A 22,168-nucleotide genomic window follows, 5' to 3' on the forward strand; every position below is an offset into this window, starting at 1 on the left:
CCCAGTACTTGTTTCTGGACAACTAAGCAATAATGACAAAAAACAAAAATATTGCAAAAAACACAAAAAGGCCAGGGGAAGAGAAAAGAATGAAAAATTCCTACCTTAATGGCGTGCTTAATTTTGACTGATAATTAAAAGAAAAAGAAAAAAGAAAAAGAAAACAAAAGAAAATAGATTGTTAATAAACCCAAAAAAAATGAAGAAAGACAACTTGAAGATGAGAAGATAATAGAATGCTTGCTTTTAGCTAAGAAGGAGAGAGAGGGAAGAGAAGAGAAAGAGAGAGAAATGGCCCTGTGAGAGAAGATAAGAGAAGAAGAAAGAAGAAGGTAAAGTCTCGTCTGTTCTGATTTTGGTATGTTAATTTAGTTTTACCAACAAAATATTAAATATTAATATTTTTAATATCTCTGTCAGTGATTCCATTTGTAAAGTCAACTTGAAATTTAATGGTCTTGGTATCTGGGTGCTTTTTACTAATGGAATCACAAACAAAAAATTAAATTTTAATATTTTTAATATTTTCATAAGTGATTTCATCTATAAAGTCAAATGAAAATTTTTAACTTGCACGAAAATTTTCAAAAAACCCTCCAAATAGTACTAATAACTTCTCATTATATCGGTGATGATGTTGGGAAAAAAGTGAACGGTCAAAAGAATATTAATTATCAGTGCATTGAGAAGTGAATAGTTCTCGTACTCACTGGAATATATCAACGACTATATTATATCGGTATACCCATATATAATGAACACCATAAACAATGCTAAGAAGAAGGGGAACAGTTCTTATAGTCACTAGAATATATTAATGAACACATTCCGTCAGTATACTCATATGTAATGTACAGTTTGTTGGTATTTTCATCAGTGTAAAACAGTGTTTGATACCAAATTGTATTTGTATTTGTATTCCCTTTTTGTCCTTCATGCAAATACTTAAATTCATAGCTTCACACACATTCACGTCACAATAATAAAATAAATATTTCTTTGTCATTCAATAATAAATTAACATCATTGTCATTACATTAAAGTGAATTTCGTCCATAAATATTACATTATAATTTATGGAATTACACATTCATGTTATACAAATTAATCAGAATTGTCTTCTTCTTCCTCAATTGACTCATTCTCATCTCGATCGCAATCTTCTAAGTTGATTTCATCACTATCATCTTCATCGACTTGTGTATGTTCGTTAGAACTCAAAACATCATTCAACTCCTCAGCATCAACATCAACAAAAATATTCTCAGCGAAGTGAAATTTTGAATTTTTTTTCTAAGTCATTAGAAGGAGCAACTCGATATGGATCAACTAACTCACCAAGTTGAAAGATATTATCTCCCACAGTTAATTCATCGTTGCCATCATGAACAACCTCGAACCCAAAAATAACTATTCAAACCAGACCTGAACCTGAATGAGTATGAATTTTTAATATCTGAACCCGACACAATTAGGTTTCGGATACCCATGGAGTATCCATAATCTAAACTCGACCCTAACCTGAAACTCAAATTTAAATGATATAATGTACAACTATTTAGTATATAATTAGCTTGGTATCATGTAATGTTTTTCAAACTTTAAGGTTATTTAATTATTTTGGGTCGGGTTCGGGTAGACCAGTATTCATACTCAACCTGAAACCCAGCTTTTTACATTCGAGTTTTACCCGAAGCCCTTCAGGTCTAAAAATCTCATCTCCATTTGGGTCGGTTCGAATTGATATCGTCAGATTCGAGTGAAATTGTGATCGCTATTAAGTACTCCTCCGGTTAAATGGTTAGTTATGTGAATTTCGAATGACATTTTTTGTGATTGAGTATAATATAGATAAAAACGTAATGTGGAAAAAAAAATTATCCACGTCCCTGCGTTTCCATATTTGTATGCAACATGCAAAAACGGAGGAAGAAAGAGGAAGAAGTCTGGTTAACAGGGCATGTGACTTGATCATTTCGCCTCATTTTTGCGTAGTGGGGTGTCACTCAAAATTAATGGTGGAGGTTAAACCTTTTTAAGTTGATATTTATATTCCCTATATATCTAATCACAATTCATAGGGAAATTTTTTGAGCAAAAAACGTTAACTCTTCTCGGAACTTAGATCTTTTCTTTCCATAAACTAAAAAAGGAATAGAATTCAGTTCTTAATTAGCTCAATCATGTTCTCACAGCCCTTTTGTAAATTCTTGTAATCATATCTCAGTAAGAGAATAACTCAGTCAAAAGACAAACAGACTTATTGGAACCAAAGGTTCTCTTTCTAGTACTGTCAAGTTCATAAAATACAAAAAAAAAAAAAAAAATCACATTCAATTGTTGAGCAATCGATTCCTTCCAACTTGTTTCCTAGCATCGATGAGACTGTTAATTTCTTGGTGAATCTGATCCCTTATATCTAACTTTTCCTTTTCAATTTCTTGACATGATATGTTTAGAGTGACATAATTATTTAGTGTAGGGATGGAAATTTGTTTTGAACCTGATAGATACCGACCCGAACAAACCCAAATAAATAGGTTTTTTTGGATAGTTACCATACTTAATAAATAATTAATAGAGTATAGATATTGTCAAACCTAACTCAACTCTAACCTAACGTGCGTATAAAATACACATAATCTAATATTGAAATAACACAATTACACAATTATATTATTTGAATACAATATAATATGCACATAATATAATATTGAATATATATGATATTAAGTTGATCATCTAGTGAAAAAGTTACAAGGAAATAAAAATAAAGTTACCAAGCTAATTATATTATTTGAATACAATATAATATGCACATAATATAAAGTTACATGTTTGAGAATTATATTCGCCTATACTAGTGTAGTTCAACATATTGTTCAAAGAATGGATCTAAGCAGCTACTTTATGAAAGAATAGACAAAGAAAATATTATTAATCCTTACTTGCCAAACAAGCCAGACCATCTCATAGAATAATCCTTGCCACGCCCTTTGTTGAGATTTACCGTAAACTAAACCTTGCTGATGGTGAAATAGATTGTCCAAGGATTGAGGAATACATCATGGAAGACCCCACCAATTTGCTATTCTATTCTAGAAATTCCAAGAAACGAAACGTTAAAAGAGTATATGAGATGTTGTTTCTGAACCCAAATTACAAAAGGGACATGGGTCTTCCTGTATTGGAATAATTTTTCTTTGAGCTAAGAAGCAAATACATAACATCTTGTGCATGCCTAACCATAGAAGCATCTCGTTTTTTTTAGGAGAAACACCCATCCAAATGGCTACCGTTTATGGTTTGAAACTTCGATATAGGAGTCGGTCTAAGATGATAGAGCATAACTTGGCCGTGTAAAAACCCTTGCTATCTGAAGTCCAAACCTGTTGATCTTCTATATGTTTGTGCAAATAGATGTGATTGATGACCTCCATTAAATTGTCAGGTTTACTCGTATTAGTGCTTCTAATATCTCAATCCCATTGAAGTTTTCGTCTCTAACAACTAGCATCCCTAAGCCCTATACTACCCAAACAAAGCTCAACAAAGCCTTTTTATCGGCCCAAACATCATCCCAAAACAGTTTTAAGGCATCATTCCCTACAAAAAAAAATCTGTAGCTTTTTCACAAAGCAACTGAAATTTCATTACCACATCTAACGGTGGAGTAAATATCTGACCAAATATCTGACCAAATATCTGAAAAAAAAAAATATCTGACCAAATAAAAGATAGACAGTTTGAAAACAAAGACAGTCCATTCTTAAACCTTGGGTTATACGTTTTTTTATAAATTCTTCTCATCCTTCTTGGTTTTAAACCCTAATTTCCAAAGCTAGTTGAACAACAGGGGTTTATTTTTTGCAATAATTGACCCTATTTCTAAGTCATCTTTTCTTTCTTGTTAGAGAATAATATAAATCATATCTTAAAACCTTACCTAAAAGTTTAAGCTATTGGGTTGAGATAGTTCTTTGACATGGTAATAGAGCCCTGATGACCAAGTGGTCACGAGTTCAAATCTCATCATCCTCATTTATTTGATAAAAATCAATCACAAGGTAGTGTGGGATGTACAAGTTTCAAGCCTAAAGGGCTTTCACTTGAGGGGGTGTGTTAGAGAATAATATAAATCATATCTTGGGACCTTACCTAAAAGCTCAAGTTATTGGGTTGAGATATATGGTTCTTTGATATTCCTCTCTAACAATCATGTTCCAAGCTAACTTATGCACTTTTTCCTTGTTAAAATGACCTGACCAAAGAAATTTACATTCCATACACATAATTAGGTTTACCATACCCTTTGGCATACAAAATTAGGTGTCAATACACTATTAATCAAGCATACCCGACCAACCATTTGATAGTAATTTTCCCTTCCAAGATTGAAGCCTCATCTGAATCTTTGAAAGGACTAGCTTCCATGTAGAAGTCCTGTTAGGATTAGCACCTAATGATAAACCTAAGCAAATAACCGGAAATGTACCAAACTTGCTGTCGCGGGGCGATGTCGGGCTGGCTCGCTTGCTTTAATAAGAGCCTTCTGAGAAGTATGTTGTTGGGAAGGAATGGGTTTTAATTAGGTTTAATCATAAAATTATGATCAAGGTTCAGGAGTCGCCATCTAGTATTAAGGTTACTAGGAAACCTAATGGTTTGCGAAAGTCTGAGTAAAGGACTAGTTGTGCAAAGGGAAGATGAATCACCCCTAGTGCACCCTACCTAAGGTAAGCTGCATTGTTGTTTGATTGTTTTTCTAGGTCAAGTTTCTATTTGTTGGTCTTTTTCTAAGGTTTAAGGCAGATCTCCCTTCGTGAGAGAGTCTCTACCTTATTGGGTTCATATATTCTAACAACTCTAAAGCCTAAATTTTAGCATCGTATTTATTTTGCACTTTGTATCTTTAATACCTGAAGGTGTATTCTATTGTGTAGTTTTACACCTCCAAATATTAAAGTCTACATCTAAATCCTAATATAAAATGAAAAAGATGATTGGTGAATAGTTTTTGATATTTTGGTCAAATCCTAACAGATAATCATAAACTGGTTACGATGTCTCTTTTTTCTTTTTCTTTTTTTGCTTTTTTAAAACATGAGAAAGATGCAATTTTTTGTTTTTTTAATGAAAATATGCTTAGAAAACTTTTTACGATCTGATTATATGTATGAAAACAAAAAAAAAAAAAAATTTAAAAGGGAAAATTAATTTTAAAGTTTTGATATTTTTTTTAATTTAAAAAAAAAAATTAAGAAATATTTCATAGAAAACCTGGTATTTTGAAACCTGATTTGTATCTTACAGTATAAAAAATACAACTCAATAGTATGAAAAATTGATAGAAAAAACATGCGAGAACATCACAAATTTTTTTGAAAGGACTTTTAAATTTTTTTTTCTTTTTTTTTCTTTTTTATAATATATAATATATTATTATTATTATTATATTATTATTAAATATATGAGTTGGGCCCGGCCCGACCAACTGGGCCGATTGGCACCCCAACAAGTTTGGGCTCCTCTTTTTTTTTTGCTGGACCCGGCCCAGTCATATGGGCTGTGCTGAAATGGGTACAGCCCAAGATGGAAATTAATTAAGCCACCACTGCATGCAAAGTTTTACATGCAGTGGCTGGAGGGGCAAGGGGGAAAGAAGGAAAAAAAAAGACAAAGGGTGAAGGCTTACCTGACCAGAAAATCAATTGGCGACATTCTTGGTGTTGCAAGTAAAACCGACGAGTGGTTGGTGGTGGCAACGGCGGCTGAGGTTCAACTAAGGAAATGGCCAAAGTGGTGGACGAGAAGGGGGGGAAAGAAAAAAAACTAGGCAGAGATGATTTTTTCTCAACTTTAGCTTTTGATTTCCCCTCCCTCAGGCCATGAAACTCACCTCTATTTATAGGGGATGGAAGAGGGAAACTTTATCTCATATGGTGTCAAATCTTGGCCTTTGGTTCGACCTGAAAGGATCACAACCGTTGCCTCAAAGTAGTTATCATGGGCTGCCAATTTTATTACAAGAAAAGACTGGTCGAGTTGGCCACTTTGAAGCGATGCCACCGCCTCTGTGGTGTTGATTAGTAAGAAAAGACCACACTTGAGTGTAGTCAAATGTCAGGTGATCATTTTTGTGTAAGTTTTGTCCAATTTGATAGAGAGATGAAGCATAAAATGCCTTAGGAAGGAGACCACTCGAGCAGCCTCTCTAGAGAAGAAGATAAACAATCAACCCCGAAATGGCGTCGTTTTGGTCTTTTTCATTTTAGTCCTTTGATTTCTGATTTTCTCTCAATTACACCCTTGATTGGTTTCAAACTTTCAATGTTGTTCAATTTTGCCCCTGATAAATTTCAATTCCAGCCCCAGATTTAAGTGTCTTTTTTTTCATTTGGATCCTTGGTCTTGGATTTATGCAATTAGACCCTTAATTAACTATTAAACTTTCAATTCTCTTCAATTTCTCCCCTGATTTCAATCAATTGGATCCCTAGAGTTTGGTGCCTTTTTCAAAATGATCCTTGGCTGTAAATTTCTTCAATTTAGCCTTTAACTGGCCTCAAAACTTTAATTTTCTTGCAATTTTACCCCTGATTTTAATTAATTGACTTGGTAAAAATTAAATTTGGTCTCCTAAAATTTCAATCTTCTTAATTAAGCCCAAATTGGACTCCTAAACTTAAGTTTTTACCAATTAAGCCCTTAATAAAATTAATTTGACGTATTTAAAATATAATTAAGTCTTTGCACCTAATTAAATCCTTTAATTGGACCCAAATTAATTCTCAAACATATTTAAATTTTAATTTGACCCATGATTAAATCAAATTGGCCTATTAAAAATCTAATTATGTCCTTAGGCTTAATTTTTATGCAGATTCATCTAATAATGATTTAATTTGACCTTGAATTTGCATTATTTCTCCAGTTTTGAGTAAAATATGGTACAATTAAGCTCTCGGTTCTATCCAAAATTTCATGATAATAGTAAAGTTAGAATATAACCTCGTGATGATATTGTATCCTCATGACAATAGCAAAACTGTTATTTTTTCTCATAATCCAGTCATTCAAAGTAGTGCGCGAACTGTCACGGCCTGATCGATTACCACATTCCAATTTGGATTGGAGGTTCATATTATCTCTTATGGATCATGAAAACGAGAAGGACAGAAGAAAATGCCCTCTTTATTGTGACTGTACAATTGATGATTGTTTTTGTTGATGAGTTCTCTATCGATACTTGCTAAAATTTGTTGCTTGCATTGCATGAGACATGCTAGATGGAAGATACCAATGATTTGCTAGTCAAGATTAAGCTTGACATTTTCTTATGATGGAATTGAATATTTTAATTAGTTTGGCATAGTAAGACGTGCATTTTAGATTTAGTTTCCAGAAATATTTGCATTGACTGCATGTGTGGCAGAGATGTCATCAGTTAATATTTTCTCCGTTTATGCTGACACAACGGCATGTTGAGAGACCGTACAAAACCTATCATGTTTTCCATGGCACGATTGGACAAGGTGAAAAACTTGACAGGGCTCGTTGAGTGCTATGGCAAGAGCAGCAAGCTAAGAGAACTTGTAAATCTTGTTGTGGTTGGAGGTTACATAGACGTGAATAAATCCAAGGATAAAGAAGAAATGGCTGAGATTGAAAAGATGCATGACCTAGTAAAGCTAGCAGTACAATTTGCATGGTCAGTTTCGATGGATAACTGCCCAAATGAACCGTGTTCGTAACGGTGAACTCTACCGCTATATTGCTGACACAAAAGGTGCTTTTGTACAGGTATGTGGTGTAGACAGTGATATGCTCATTTTCATTCTTTGTAATCAATGCTCTACTCTTTTTACCTGAGTGTATTTGTCTGCAGCCTGCTCTCTATGAAGCATTTGGCCTCACTGTTGTGGAAGCTATGGTCAGTGGGCTTCCTACTTTTGCCACTTGCCATGGTGGCCCTGCTGAGATCATTGAGCATGGTGTTTCAGGCTTCCATGTTGATCTCTATCACCCTAATCAGATGGTCACACTTTTGGTCAACTTCTTTGAACAATGCCAGAAAGATCCTAGCCACTGGAACAAGATTTCTGATGGAGGGCTTAAGAGAATCCATGAAAGGTCTGCTTTTTCCATGTGATCTTGCTCAAGGGAGATTTCTATCATCAAAAGAGTAGCTAATTAATATATATAAGATCAATTTTGCAGGTACACATGGAAGATTTATTCTGAGAGGCTACTGACACTAACTGGTGTTTTCGGCTTCTGGAAGCATGTTTCTAAGCTCGAGAGGAGAGAAACAAGGCGATATCTGGAGATGTTTTACATTCTCAGGTTCCAGGATCTGGTTTGTTATCTCTTCCAGCTTCTTGAAATTAAAGGACCATTTTGGGGTGCATATCAAGGTTTAGCACCTTTCCATAACAGAGAATGCATGTCAATTGTTCACATGGTTGTCAGGACCATTTTCTGTTTACTTGTACATTTATTCGTAAAACTGATTCTTCAACTATTACCAATGGAGGAGAAAACCGAATCTTAATATCGATGAATTAAGTGTGTGTGCTTGGCATCATGATAGTTTTTGCTTCTGTGATTTGAAAAAAACTACAAATTAAAAAAAATATTTTTTCATAATTTATCTCAAATAAAATAAATAATAATCAAAATAATAGAGATCAAATCTAAAAAATGAAAAAAAAAATGAAAGGTGAATAAATTAAAATAATAATAATTAACATTTCATAAATTATTTCAAATAAACTAAGTAACAATCAAAAGAATGAGGACCAAATTTGATAGATAAAAAATTTCAATAAAAAAATGATAAGGAAAAAGCAAATAGCAATTATAAAAATAAGGACCAAAATTAATATAAAAATTAAATTTTAAGAGATGGAATTGAAAAATAAATATATAAAACAAATTATATATAGCAATCAAAAGTTTGAGGATCAAATTTGATATAATCAACATTTCTAAATTTTTCACAACTTTCGGAAAGTGTTTTCCGCCCAAATTTTCCAGGAAAACACTTTCCTGAAAACCAAGCCAAATTTTCCTTTGACTGGAAAGTGTTTTCCGTTGACCAACTTTTCTAATGGCAAACAAACACAGGAAAGTTTGGAAAGTAGTTTCCGGGAAACCACTTTCCAGAAAACAAACACAGCCAAAAGAAAAAATACTTTCCTGGAAACTAAACCAAATTTTTCTTTGACTGGAAATTGTTTTTCGTTGACCGGAAAGTGTTTTCCGTTGACCAACTTTCCTAATGGCAAATAAACACAGAAAAATTTGAAAAGTGGTTTCCCAAAAAATGAATTCCAAAAGACAAACATGATATTAGTAAATCACATATGTGCCTCTCGCACACGTGACTCTCACTTGAAGCTACTTTTAATTTAGGATAAACTAGAAAATTTACCCGCGCTTTGTTTTGATAATGTTTCTACGTGTGATATTGTGCTCGTTAAAAGTAGATAAAATGGCATCTATTTCGGAACAAAAATCAATATTTTTAAAATGGAAAAAACGCCAAAATGAATACAATAAATCTTTATTCAATATAGGAAACTAAAATGATAAAGATTATTACTTTAACTCAACAGAAAACTAAAATCCTAATTTAAATAGTAAAAAAATAAAGATCGATATTCTTAACAATAAAATCTGAAATAATTGTACAATATAAAAATTCTTAAATAAATAAAAACCATTCTAAGTAGGGGTGACCAAAAAAACCAAAAAACCGATTAAACCGAGAAAATCAAAAAACAATAACCAAAAAAACCGAACCGTGAAAAAAAACTGATTAAACCGATTAAAATTTTAAAAAAACCGACCGGTTCGGTTCGGTTTTGGTTTTATAAGCTTGAAACTGAAAAAACCAAACCGAACCCAAACCAAAAAAAACCAAGCCAAACCAGAAAAAAACCAAGCCAACACCAAGCCAAACCGAAAAAAACCGAGCCAAACTAGAAAAAACCGAGCCAAACCAGTTTGAACCGGTTTTGTTCTAAAAAACCGAACTGAAACTGGTCGGTTTGAACCGGTTTCGGTTCGGGTTCAGTTTCGGTATTTTTTTAAAAAAAATTCAATTTAATTATTTTTTTATATAAAAATTAAACCGAACCAAAAATAATCACCAATAATTCTTTGCTCTTCTTTGCCCTTCCATCCTCATCCTCGTCATTCTCTCTTGGTTAGAAAACAATCATAATTCCTCCGTGCTATCCCTCTGCGCAGCATTATAATTTTCTTTTACACTATTTTCAAACATATCTTTAATATAAAAATAATATGAAGATATTTTTTGAAAATTAATACATTTAAAAAAATAAGAAACTATAACAATTAAAAAAATATGTTTATAAAATATCATAGTTTTATAAAAACTGCACTTTCTAAATACAGTATTTTAAAATATTATATTTAAAAGGTGTGGCACTTTAATTCATGAGACAGGAGAGAAAATAAAAAATAAAATCCTGAAGCCATTGAAGCTCCGACAACAATATCCCGTTATCAATAAAAACTCTCCATAAATATCAAGAAAGGCTACCAAAAATGAACAGCGTGAACCATATACACAATTCAAAGATGACAGGTGTCACAGGGATAATTTTTCGTCACAATCTTAATCCCCGCGCGGCAGTCTAATCCCGTTACTAGACTCAGCCTTCCTCCCAAGACACTCGTGTTTGCCTAAAGTCTAAGTGTTTCACACACCCAGAGGTTTTCCCCACAACTCTTACCAATTTCGGCAGTCAAGAACACAAGCCAATGATCAACACAGCACAATAATCACACATGCAATTTACAGGAAACAACCCAACCTTTATTAATCCATCAACAAAGGGAATACACAATAACAATGTAAGTGTGCTATGCACAATCCGATCTGCATGCTACACTTGTTTAGGCCCTATGTAATACACATACATACAATGGAAGTTACACATAAAACTGCCCCTTGACAGTTAACTCCCTCTAGACAGCCCACTACAAAGACAACCATCTTCCTCGTAACTGCCTCGTAACTGCCTCGTAACTGCTCCGTAATTGCCCACAAGTAACTTCCTTGGTCTGCCACCCAACAAACCAAACTGCCCAAACTGATTTTCCCAGCTGCCAGTCCTCACGTGCAACTCAAGATGTCTTAGACAGTCCATCGTCTAAGTCTAGCATGGTGCGAAGCATGAATCCGATGTTCGCACGCATCCGTTATACTCGCTGCCAAAATCTGCACTGCCCACGCATACTGCCCCGCACTTGCGTGATGCCACTGCCTAGCAGCGACTCGTTGGCACGCCCTCGCGCTTAAGGCTGTGACAAACCTCCCCCACCAGAAGGAGCCGACGCCCTCGTTGGGTCAGTCCTAAGATAGTCCTGCACCAAGTCTTCAAATTGCCACAAGTCAGTGTCTCTTTCCCACGAAACCTCCTCACCATTCGCCCATTTCACAAGAAATTCATTCCGTCGATTTTTCTTGTGCTGACCAAGTCTCCTATGGTCCAAAATCTTCACGATTCCCCGCTCAAATTGCTTCTGAATCGTAGGTGGAGCCCTCAGTGATCTGCCCCTTTCCGAATCCTCAACATCTTCGTGGAAAGGTTTAAGATAGCTAACATGGAATGTGGGATGAAGCTTCAACCTTTCTGGAAGCTTCAACCTTTCTGGCAGCTTCAGCCTATAAGCAACAGCACCCACTTTTCCCATCACCTCAAACGCCCCATCATACCTTGGCACTAATCCACGGTGCCGATTTGTCCCAACAATCTTTTTCCATATCTGTGGAGTCAGCTTCAACAACACCCTGTCACCGACATCAAACTCTAATGGTCTCCGCTTTTGATTAGCATATTTCACCATACGCTTTCTTGCCCTTCGCAAACTGTCTTGCGCTTGCTCGAAGAGTTCCTGCCTCTCCCTCGCAAACCTGTATGCGGCTGGACTCCTTCCCCCAGTCTTCTGGACTGCTATCTCCGCTGGAGTTTGGGGCTGCATCCCCAACACTAACTCGAATGGACTCAAATCCATCGCTGACGATTTGTGGAGATTGTAACTGAACTGTGCACTATCAAGCAACTCAAGCCAGTTTCTTTGTGTTGCTGTCATATAGTGTCGAAGGTACTCCTCCAACAATGCATTAATCCTCTTCGTTTGTCCATCCGTCTGCGGATGATTGGCTGTCGAGAACTTCAACCGTGTTCCCATCAGCCCAAACAATACTGTCTAGAACCGTCCAGTGAATCGCACATCGCGATCACTAACCACATCCGAAGGAACCCCAAAGTACTTCACCACATATTTGTAAAACAAACCAGCAGCCACTTCTGCCGTGCATACTGATGGTGTAGCCATAAAAACAGCATACTTCGAAAACCTGTCGACAATCACCATAACAGCGTCCATCCCGTCGACTTTCGGAAACCCCACCACGAAATCCATCGAAACCGAAATCCAAGGCCTTTCTAGTATCGGCAAAGGCTGCAATAACCCTGCTTCCTTCTGCCTCAGCACCTTGTCCTGTTGACACACCAAGCAAGTTTTGACGTAAAGCTCTACGTCAAACTCCATCTTCGGCCAGTAATAGGTTTCTGCCAGGAGAGCCAACATACGTTCTCGTCCCGGATGACCAACCCACTGCGGGTCATGCGTTTCAGCCAGCAAGTGTTTCCTCAACTTCCCACTTGGAACATAAATTCGGCCCCCTTTAGCATAGAGAAGGCCATTATCCAGCCAATATCTTCGCACGGTCCCCTCTCGTACGAGATCAACTAACTTGACGTAGGCTGCATCTTCCACGGCAGCCTGCCTCAATCGATCCAGCATATCGGATTCAACATGATCCATCGCAATCAAATTAGCAAGCACCTCACGCCTGCTCAATGCATCCGCAACCTGATTGTGTCGCCCCGGCTTATGTTCCCACATGAAATCATATTCGGCCAGGAACTCCTGCCGCTGCGACAACTTCTTCTGAGTTTTGAAAAAAGTATTAGCCAAGTTGTCTGTCTTCACTACAAACTTCGGCCCCAACACATACACTCTCCACACGCCAAGACAATGCACCACGGCTGCCATTTCTTTCTCATGTGCGGAATATTTCTGTTCTGCCTCGCTTAGCTTTCGACTCTCGAAAGCCACTGGATGACCCTCCTGCACTAGAACACCCCCTACTGCCTTGTCCGAAGCATCAGTGTGCACCTCAAAAGGTTTCTCAAAATCCGGCAGTTTCAGCACTGGAGCAGACATTTCCATTCTGGAATCAGAAGAGATTGTAATTCTCCAGGCGACCATTGATGCTCTACATTCACCTCCTGATATATGGCACACTTGGCCACGTGTTATGCTATCTCCCTTTTCATTTTTGGCCACCAGTAACTCTACTTCAAAGCTCTATACATTTTTGTGCTCCCTGGATGGATCGTCAATTTAGACTCATAAGCTTCTTTTAAGACTTCACTTTTTAAAACCTTATCATCAGGTAAATATATTCTGTTTCCTATAACTACGAGCCCATCTTTTGACACTTGAAATAAAGAGTCTTGGCCTAATTTTACATTGTTCATTTCTTTCATCACTTTAGGATCTTCACCTTGAGCTTTTCAAATCTTTTCTCTCATATCAGATTATAGTAGTAACGTTGCCAGTAATATTCCTCCTGAAGTCACATCCAAATGCACATTTAGCTCACTTAACACTAGTAAACCACTAATAAAAGCTTTATTCTTTCGACTCAGAGCATCTGCCACCACATTTGCTTTCCTCGGGTGATAGTCAATAATACAATTATAATCTTTGATTAGCTCCATCCATCTCCTATGTCGCATATTCAATTCTTTTTGTGACATCAAATATTTTAAACTTTTGTGATCTGTAAAAATCTGCACTTGTACCCCGTACAGATAATGTCTTCATATCCTCAAAGCAAACACCACAGCTACCAGCTCCAAATCATGTACCAGATAGTTTATCTCATGTGGTTTCAACTGTCTAGATGCATAAGCGATTACCCTTCCGTGCTGCATAAATACACAACCCAAACCCTTATTGGAAGCATCGCTATACATAACAAATCCCTCATGTCCTTTTGGTAAAAGCCAATACTGGGGTTGAAGTTAGCCTGGATTTTAACTTTGAAAACTTGTTTCACACTCTTTTGACCATTCAAACTTAACTTCCTTCCGAGTTAGTCGAGTCATTGAAGAGGCTATCATTTAAAAACCTTCTATAAATCTTCTATAATATCCAGCTAAGACTAGAAAACTATGAATTTCAGTCACATTCGTAGGTCTTTCCTATTTCAATATTGTTTCTATCTTCTTCGTATCCACATAGATACTCTTCTTCAATATTACATGGCCAAAAAATACCACTTTGTTTAGTATATTTACATGCATTTTGGGTTTAATAACAAGTTCATTGAATTCATTAGAACTTTGTCAATGTTTCAAAAATCCATAAAAAAATTTAATTCATGAGAAATAATTGCCAATTTTTTGGTATAAATGTTGGACCTATAAGTATGCTGGTATTTAAATATCACGAGTTGACGAGAAAATTCTCAAAATTATTTTAAATATTCACCAATTTTAATTGGGAGTATTTTTCATCAGAATACACGAGTTGTGGAAAACCCTTCCACCTTTAAAGATAGGTGAACCATGTCAGGGCACCTATATGGATCTTGTCTATAACCATAATAAATTCAAAAAAACCAGATTTATTCACATGAATAAATCCCCATCTTAAGTCATAGACATACCACCATTTAGGAACCCATAAAAACCTTTAAACCACACAATACAGTTTACTTCAGGTAGGGTGCATTAAGGGTGCTAGAACCTTACCCAGCCACAATCAGTCTCATACCTTGGAATCTCTGATAAAACCAGTATACCCGAGTTTCCTAGCGACCTTGAACCAAAAAACTAGGTGGTGACTCCCATGACCTACCGACATCTTGCGCCCACATGCGACACTTGGCATCCAAAGCTAAAAGGATAAGTTAAAGATTGAAAAAAGATTGGATTTTCAAAAGGAAGAAAGGCAATAACTATTCTGAATTTTAGGAAGATATAATCCCTCACTAACCTATTAGGTGATGTCCATGAGGCTTACCTCTAGCTTATTTTACATGTTTAATGATGTTTTCGAACTTGCTTTACTGTTATGATGTTTTTTAGTTTTGATTTGATTAATACATAAACAAGTTGTTTTATTGTTTAAATCTTGCTTTGAGTTGTTTATTAATGTCCCTGAATACTTAGGTGATGTTCGTTGGATGAGTTTTGATGAAATAAAGTAGTTTTGAAATCTACTAGATGTGGCAGCAAGGTTATGATGTTTTTTTATGTTGGCTGATGCATGTTCTTAGTTTCTAGGTTTTGGTTGGGTCTTATTGAAGGTTTAGGAAAAAAAATTACATAAATATGTAGGCTATTTTAAGTTTGTAGTTTTGAAGTTTGGAACCTCTTGCATGATTTTGATGTTATTTGCTTGTTTTTTTAATTCAAACATGTTTGGTTATGGTAGTGTGACTTTTTGAAACGAAGAAAGCATGTTTTAGTGGTCGAAAAAGCCAGTTTTGGTGGCTTGACAATAGCCGGGTTTTCTAAGGCAGTGTTCTATGTTCTTGGAAAAAACATTGGCTTATCTCTATGTTTTGGACCAGTTTTGGTCCATTCCTTTGCATTAAACACTTCATTGGACTTGATTAATTAGTAGTCTAGAGCTCATTTGTATCAATAACAAGTTTTATGGGGGTTTTAATCATAGGGTTTTGATTTTGAACCAAAACCTATTTTGACTAAATCGTGATTATTGGCTGATAATCATTGATGCTTGATGCTTAATTATTGTTCAATGATTGATTTCCATCATTTATGTGCTTTTTATTTCATGAAATATGGTCTAGATTACAATTCATGTTGCTAGAATTTGAGTTTTAATGTTTTTCATGTTATTCGTGTTCTTCTTCTTCTTCTTTGCATTTGATTCGTTATTTTCGAGTTTTTTCATGTTTTTTGTGTTTTTTGGTGTATAATCTGTTTTTTGGCTTTCGTTTTCTTTTTTAGTTGTTTTTTGATCAAACCAGGATCTTTGATTCGGTTTATGGTTGAAACCAAATATTTTGGGTCATCCCAGTCAGGTTAACTCAGTCGGGTCAACCCAGTTGGGTCAAGAATGGGTCAAAGGGTTAAGACTCTGTTTAGCTTGCAATATGTTTGCTAAAAGAGTTTTTTGGTTTAAGGGTGTGTTTGGAAAACACCCCCTTATGCTTGTTTCGACAGAAAGGAAAGGTTTGGTTGACAACAGCTGTGGAATGAATAATGGTAGACAGTACTCCTTTTTGTAAATAAAAGCACCCAACATTTGTGTACGATAAAACTAACCATTGCTGAGAGAAAAATCAATAGCTTTTCTTCATCTTATCACTACTGACGATAAAAACATCATAAAATGAAAAAAAGATTATCATCAATAGTTTATTAATATCATATTTAAACACAAAAAAAGTAAAAACTGTTAGATTTGGATGTGTTCAATACTTAATAAACTTTTTATATAAAACAATTTTACTGGTTTTTTTGTCGTCCGATCACCATCGATGACAAAACCATCACCAAGAGTTTATTATTATCGACTTTGGATTGGAATTGAATGTTCTAAATACTTAGTAAACTGAAAAATAAGGGATGCAAACACTGCTCATTAACAACTGTTGTCAGCCAATCATTAGAGCCACTTTTATGAATTTGTGTTGGGCATAAATTATAATATCTGATCATGTGATTAAAGAAAACAAAAGCTTCCCTGCTTTTGGACTAATGCTTTTTCTACCGGTCAGGAATCAAGTCAGGTCCAAAAGCAGTAGCAGCAAAAACACTAAACCTTCGCAAAAGCCAATTATGAAAGAAGATTCCTTCTGTTCTCTAATCAGAATAATCTCAGTTTAATTATGTGACGATATTGCAGTTTCTAATTAATGGCAATAAGCACAATCAGGATATTATCTGACCTTGGTCTCGGCATTGGATAACCTGCACTTAACATTTTTTTTGCTTCTTAATCCCAGAGCCCTTTTTAACAGTTATATTAGGGGTTCGCTAGTATTATCTGACCTTGATCTCGGCATTGGATAACCTCAAGCAATGTTTGTTCTTCATATGTAAACAAAAGGGAAACTTATCGAATCCAATTACAGGTGGAAAAAAATTAAAAGGCAATTTGTAGTAAAAACTCAATGATCTCTGAGCCAAGCCCCCGCAAGCTATTCCAAGCTTATTTTACAGAATATTAACTCACAAAAGAATAGAATTATGTTCTTAATTAGCACATATGGCAAACAAATGGCCTTCAGTACATTTGAAGTGGCTCGAAGGTTCTCTCTAGTGCGAAGGTCAATTTTTGTAAAATTGATTCCTTCCAACTTGTTTCCTAGAATCGATGAGACTTAAATTTGTTTGTGAATCTAATTCCTTATAACTAAACTTTTCGTTTCCAATTTATTTTCATAATCTGTTTTTTTTTTTTGCTTTAACTGATCTTGATTCTCTCCGAAACTTGATATCTTTATTTCTTACTCTAGTTAACTTCATGACATAATCAATGTGACGCAACCTGACCACCTCATCCTAACAAAATTAAAATCTATTTACATCTCAAATCCGAATAAACAAGTTGCTTGCATTAAACCCCAATATTGAAGGAATAATAGAGAATGGAATTTTGGTCAAAAAGTTGCCTCAGATTCTATTCTTTGACATAGACTAGGTAGCTAGAACTAGATGTTGTTGTTGATAATTGCAGGGTTGTTATGTGGTGGTTTGTTTTTAGGTGTTGAAGGTTGCTTTCTAAGCAGCCTATGGTTGGTTCTAGCCAATGGTAAAGACCGGTCTAGTTCTCCACCATATCATTCATTCTTTTCCATTTTTTTGGCAAATCAAACTAGGACTAAGAAGGGGATGATGTTTCAAGATTCGTAGGATTGGAATCTCAAGTTAACCGAGCTAAAGAAAAAGACTAAGGTTCTAGTTAAAGAGGGGTCTCTAAATTGAGATTTTAGGTTAACCGAGTTGAAGGCAATATTTTGGTTCTTGTTAAATGGGATCGTAGGATTGGGATCTCAAGTTGACCGAGCTAAAGAAAAAGACTAAGGTTCAAGTTAAAGAGGGGTCTCTAAATTGAGATTTTAGGTTAACCGAGTTGAAGGCAACATTTTGGTTTTGGTTAAAGGGAATCGCTTGATTAAAGGGAGTCACTAGATTGAGATTCCAGGTTAACCAAACTGAAAGAAACATTTTGGTTCTAGTTAAATAGGATTGTCGGATTGGGATCTCAGGTTGAATGAGCTAAAGACAAAGACCAAGGTTTTAGTTAAAGGGGGTCTCTATATTGAGATTTTAGGTTAACCAAGCTTAAGGCAACATTTGGGTTCTGGTTAAAACGAATCATCAGATTGGGATTTCAGGTTTGTCGAGCTGAAGACAAAGACCAAGGTTCTGGTTAAAGGGGGTCTCTAGATTGAGATTTCAGGTTAACCAAGCTGAAGGTGACATTTTCGTTCTAATTAAAGGGAATAGCTAGATTAGGATCTCAAGTTGACTGAGCTAAAAACAAAGATCAAGGTTCTGATTAAAGGGGATCTGTAGATTGAGATTTCAGGTTAACCAAGCTTAAGGTGACATTTTGGTTTTGGTTAAATGAAATCACTAGATTGGGATCTCAGGTTGACCGAGCTAAGGATAAAGACCAAGGTTTTGGTTAAAGGGGGTCTCTAGATTGAGATTTCAGATTAACTAAGCTAAAGGCGACATTTTGGTTCTTATTAAAGAGAATCGTCGTATTGGGATTTTAGGTTGACCAACTTAACGACAAAGACCAAGGTTCTGGTTAAAGTGAATCGCCAGATTGGAATTTTAGGTTACCGAGCTACTTTTCATATTTTAGTTCTAGTTAAAGCGGATCGCCAAATTGGGATCTCAGGTTGACCGAACTTTTGGCATTGATTTTGGTTTTGGATTAAGAAAATCACTAGATTGCGATTTCAAGATAACCAAGTTGTACACAGTTTGATTGTAGTTTCCGTTGATGGGGATTGCTATGAAAACAAAGTTTCAGGTCAACCAAACTAAAAGCTTTGAGAAAAACAGTCCGTTAGTCAAGCACTTAACAAGTCTTTGTTCCATAAGTATTATGAAGAAGGAGCAACTATTGCCATAAGAGTGGTAAGTTGTAAACCGTGAGTATAATCGGCCAACAAGAATAAGGATCAACAAATGACCTGAATGGGTTGAATCCATCTGTACATAACCCAAGATGCACGTTCCTTGATTCAGCTGAAAAATAAGAATGCACACTGTTAAAGTGTTTCCATGCTTCACCGTCAGAAGGATGCACCATCACTCCATCCACCGCATCAAGTGATTGGTGCTATATCATGTGCTCAGTAGTCTTTGGTGATATGAATAACCTCTACAGTCTAGGTGTGATTGGGAAGTATCTAAGTTTTTTATATGCCATAAGAGTCTTTCTCATGCCAGTTCTGGGTTTGTAACGGGAATGCTCTCATGTCATGCACACGGTTAGCTCAGCATTTTCAAGGTAGTACATCATGCAAAAGTTTGGACACATGTCAATTTTCTAGTATTCTAAACCGAGGGGTTTAATCATGGACTTAGTAGCATAGAAGTTCTCTTTCAGCCTCTTCCCTTCAAGTAGAATGCTTCTCGCCCATTCAATAATTTTATCGGCAATTCTGTTGGTTGAATTTCAGGTAGTGATGCCTCAGATTCCTCAGGACTTTCCATGCATGATAGACCATTTTCTTTCAGGGATACCCTAAAGAGGACTTAAAGATTTCAGTTGTATATGTGTGATAACAGAGCAGAAAAAGAAAACTCTCTCGGATAGGACCCAATTTGTGGCAGTTTCATGTCATCAAAAGTTCACCGAAAGGCGATGCTTGCAATCGTTATGTTTCAGAAGCAATAATATTCTTGTTTATCCTTCTAGGCTAAGATGAAATATGGAGGAAGTTAAAGCACATCTCATGTTTTTGATGGGTCCCATTTATAATGAAGGATTGGGAAAGATCAAGAAAAGGTATAACTCGGAGCATTTCCCATTTTTCCCTTTTTTCTGTAAAAGATATGTGTAAAGCAATGCTTCAGAGGGAGGCTTACTAATATCATTTTCATGGGAGATAAGATATTTTTACTAGATACACTTGCTCACATGGCTCGGATTGGGAATCATGTTTTTCCTTAAATCTTCATCGACTATCAGCTTAGTTAAAGAGATGTGAAGGAAATTTTGGTTGTAGAACTCTGAAATGATCCAATCATGGTCATGATCGCTGATATTCTTAGATATCATGTAAATTTCTACTGTTTTTTTTTCTAAGCTATTGTTTTACCTTGAACTCCGTTTATTATTTCTTTATCGGAGACGCTTCCCATGGCTCATCATTTTATCCTTGTGCTCGGGACAATTCTAAAATGAGGTGATAATTCTAAACTCGAAATTATTCAGTGAAATCACACCTTGAAGAGCTTCAAAGCATTTGAACAGCAAATTAATTATTTGTTTGCCCTAAACGGACTACTAACAGATATGTTCATGTACTAGTGAAAGATGTTTAGGCCAAGAGAAAGCATGATCACGCAAGACCAGAATAATAGCCTAAAATAATAATAACAGGAGATGTTCTAACCGTTAAATCAGGTTTAAATTTTTATAGAAGATTCTACAAACCGTTTTCCCATTAAAAACCACTCAATAGTTATCAGAGCATTGTATCTCCATAAAGTAGGCTAATTAGTTATTATTTGGGATAATTTTGTTATTTTTCCTTAATATTCACAGATTTATTGTTTATTTTTAAATTTTATGTTATTTTCCGTTATGTTTTGGGATTCTGATTTTGTTTCGAATCTTGGCCGATTTTTCTAGTCTATGAAAGAGATTGTAAACCTCTTTAGAAGGTAAACTTAATCAAATTAATATTTTAGAAATAAGGTTTTAGGATTCTCAGTGTTTTAACATTATTTCAGTTTATCTTTTGTCTTTCTATGCTTGCAGCTATATTGTTGTGCTTCCGCTTGCATTAAACTTTCAAAACCACTAAGTCAGTTATCGAAGCATTGGATCTCCTATAAAAGGGATTGTAAATTAACCTCTTTAGGAGGTAGACTTGATCTTAGGATTCTTCGTGTTTTCACCTTATTTCAGTCCATCTTTTTATTTCCATGCTTGCAGCTATATTGTTGTGCTTCCGACTGCATTAATCTTTCAATATTTCATGCTAAGTAATAGGTGAATAAGGTAATAATCAGGGAAGCAGAGTGATATTTATGACAATGCATACTTGACCAGCCAAATAGAAAATTATGATATATAAATCACAGAAATTTTATTTGATGAAGGAAGAAGAAGCTCCTGACTCGAGTTCTAGCAACCTCTCCTCGTCTACGTTTAGCAGAGGGAGAATATCGTACAGGACTAAAGGTAACACAACTAGAGGAGGTTATGCATACAAGAAAGCTAAGTGATTAATCACTAGGTCTTTAAAACGGAACTGGTTTCCCCTTGGGATAATCGAGATAAACCCTCCCCTTGTAGCGTTGAGCTGCCTCGATGCTGTCGATAACTTCTGTTGCAGGAATTTGGTTTGCATAGTAATATGTCGGATGAGCATTGGGAACCTTCAGCACTGGTGGCCGCCTCTTGGCCCGGCCGAAGTGCTCATCTATGGCTGCAAAGCCCTCCAGCCCAATCTTAGCAAGACGGTCTGCCTGACGTGTCATGTTAACTACAATTTGTCAGTCAATACACAAGACAAGTAGCTGTATATAGTTCGAGCTGGTTTGCTTGCTTGGCTAATATGTGTGAGGCCAAGCCAACCTTTATATAGATCGGGAAGGTTTGGTTGACAACAGCTGTGAAATGAATATTGTTAGACAGTACTCCTTTTTGTAAATAAAAGCACCCAACATTTGTGTACGATAAAACAAACCATTGCTGAGAGAAAAATCAATAGCTTTTCTTCATCTTATCACTACTGACGATAAAAACATCATAAAATGAAAAAAAGATTATCATCAATAGTTTATTAATATCATATTTAAACACAAAAAAAGTAAAAACT

At 35.7% G+C, this 22,168-nt stretch overlaps 2 protein-coding genes across 2 annotated transcripts; one reads left to right on the forward strand and one right to left on the reverse strand.

Annotated features, from left to right (window-relative positions):
* Window positions 1–7,472: 7,472 nt before the first annotated feature.
* Window positions 7,473–8,568, forward strand: LOC127905832 (sucrose synthase 2-like; the record flags this gene model as incomplete). Its single annotated transcript, XM_052456265.1, is given in 5 exon segments — window positions 7,473–7,691; window positions 7,693–7,803; window positions 7,889–8,133; window positions 8,221–8,359; window positions 8,473–8,568. Coding segments are annotated over 5 exon segments (810 nt in total), but the record flags the coding sequence as incomplete, so codon positions are not given.
* Window positions 8,569–21,587: 13,019 nt separating this feature from the next.
* On the reverse strand, window positions 21,588–21,893 carry LOC127905856 (uncharacterized). The gene has a single exon (XM_052456452.1). It carries the CDS (start codon window positions 21,825–21,827, stop codon window positions 21,588–21,590), a length of 240 nt encoding a protein of 79 aa, XP_052312412.1. The 5' UTR covers window positions 21,828–21,893.
* Window positions 21,894–22,168: the final 275 nt, after the last annotated feature.

This window comes from Populus trichocarpa, chromosome 10, assembly GCF_000002775.5.
Source record: "Populus trichocarpa isolate Nisqually-1 chromosome 10, P.trichocarpa_v4.1, whole genome shotgun sequence".
In the NCBI taxonomy this organism is placed as follows: Eukaryota; Viridiplantae; Streptophyta; class Magnoliopsida; order Malpighiales; family Salicaceae; genus Populus; species Populus trichocarpa.

What these genes read in the sequence shown, in the direction of transcription:
- LOC127905856 (XM_052456452.1), bottom strand. Translation starts at nt 21,827, where the DNA reads ATGACACGTCAGGCAGACCGTCTTGCTAAGATTGGGCTGGAGGGCTTT.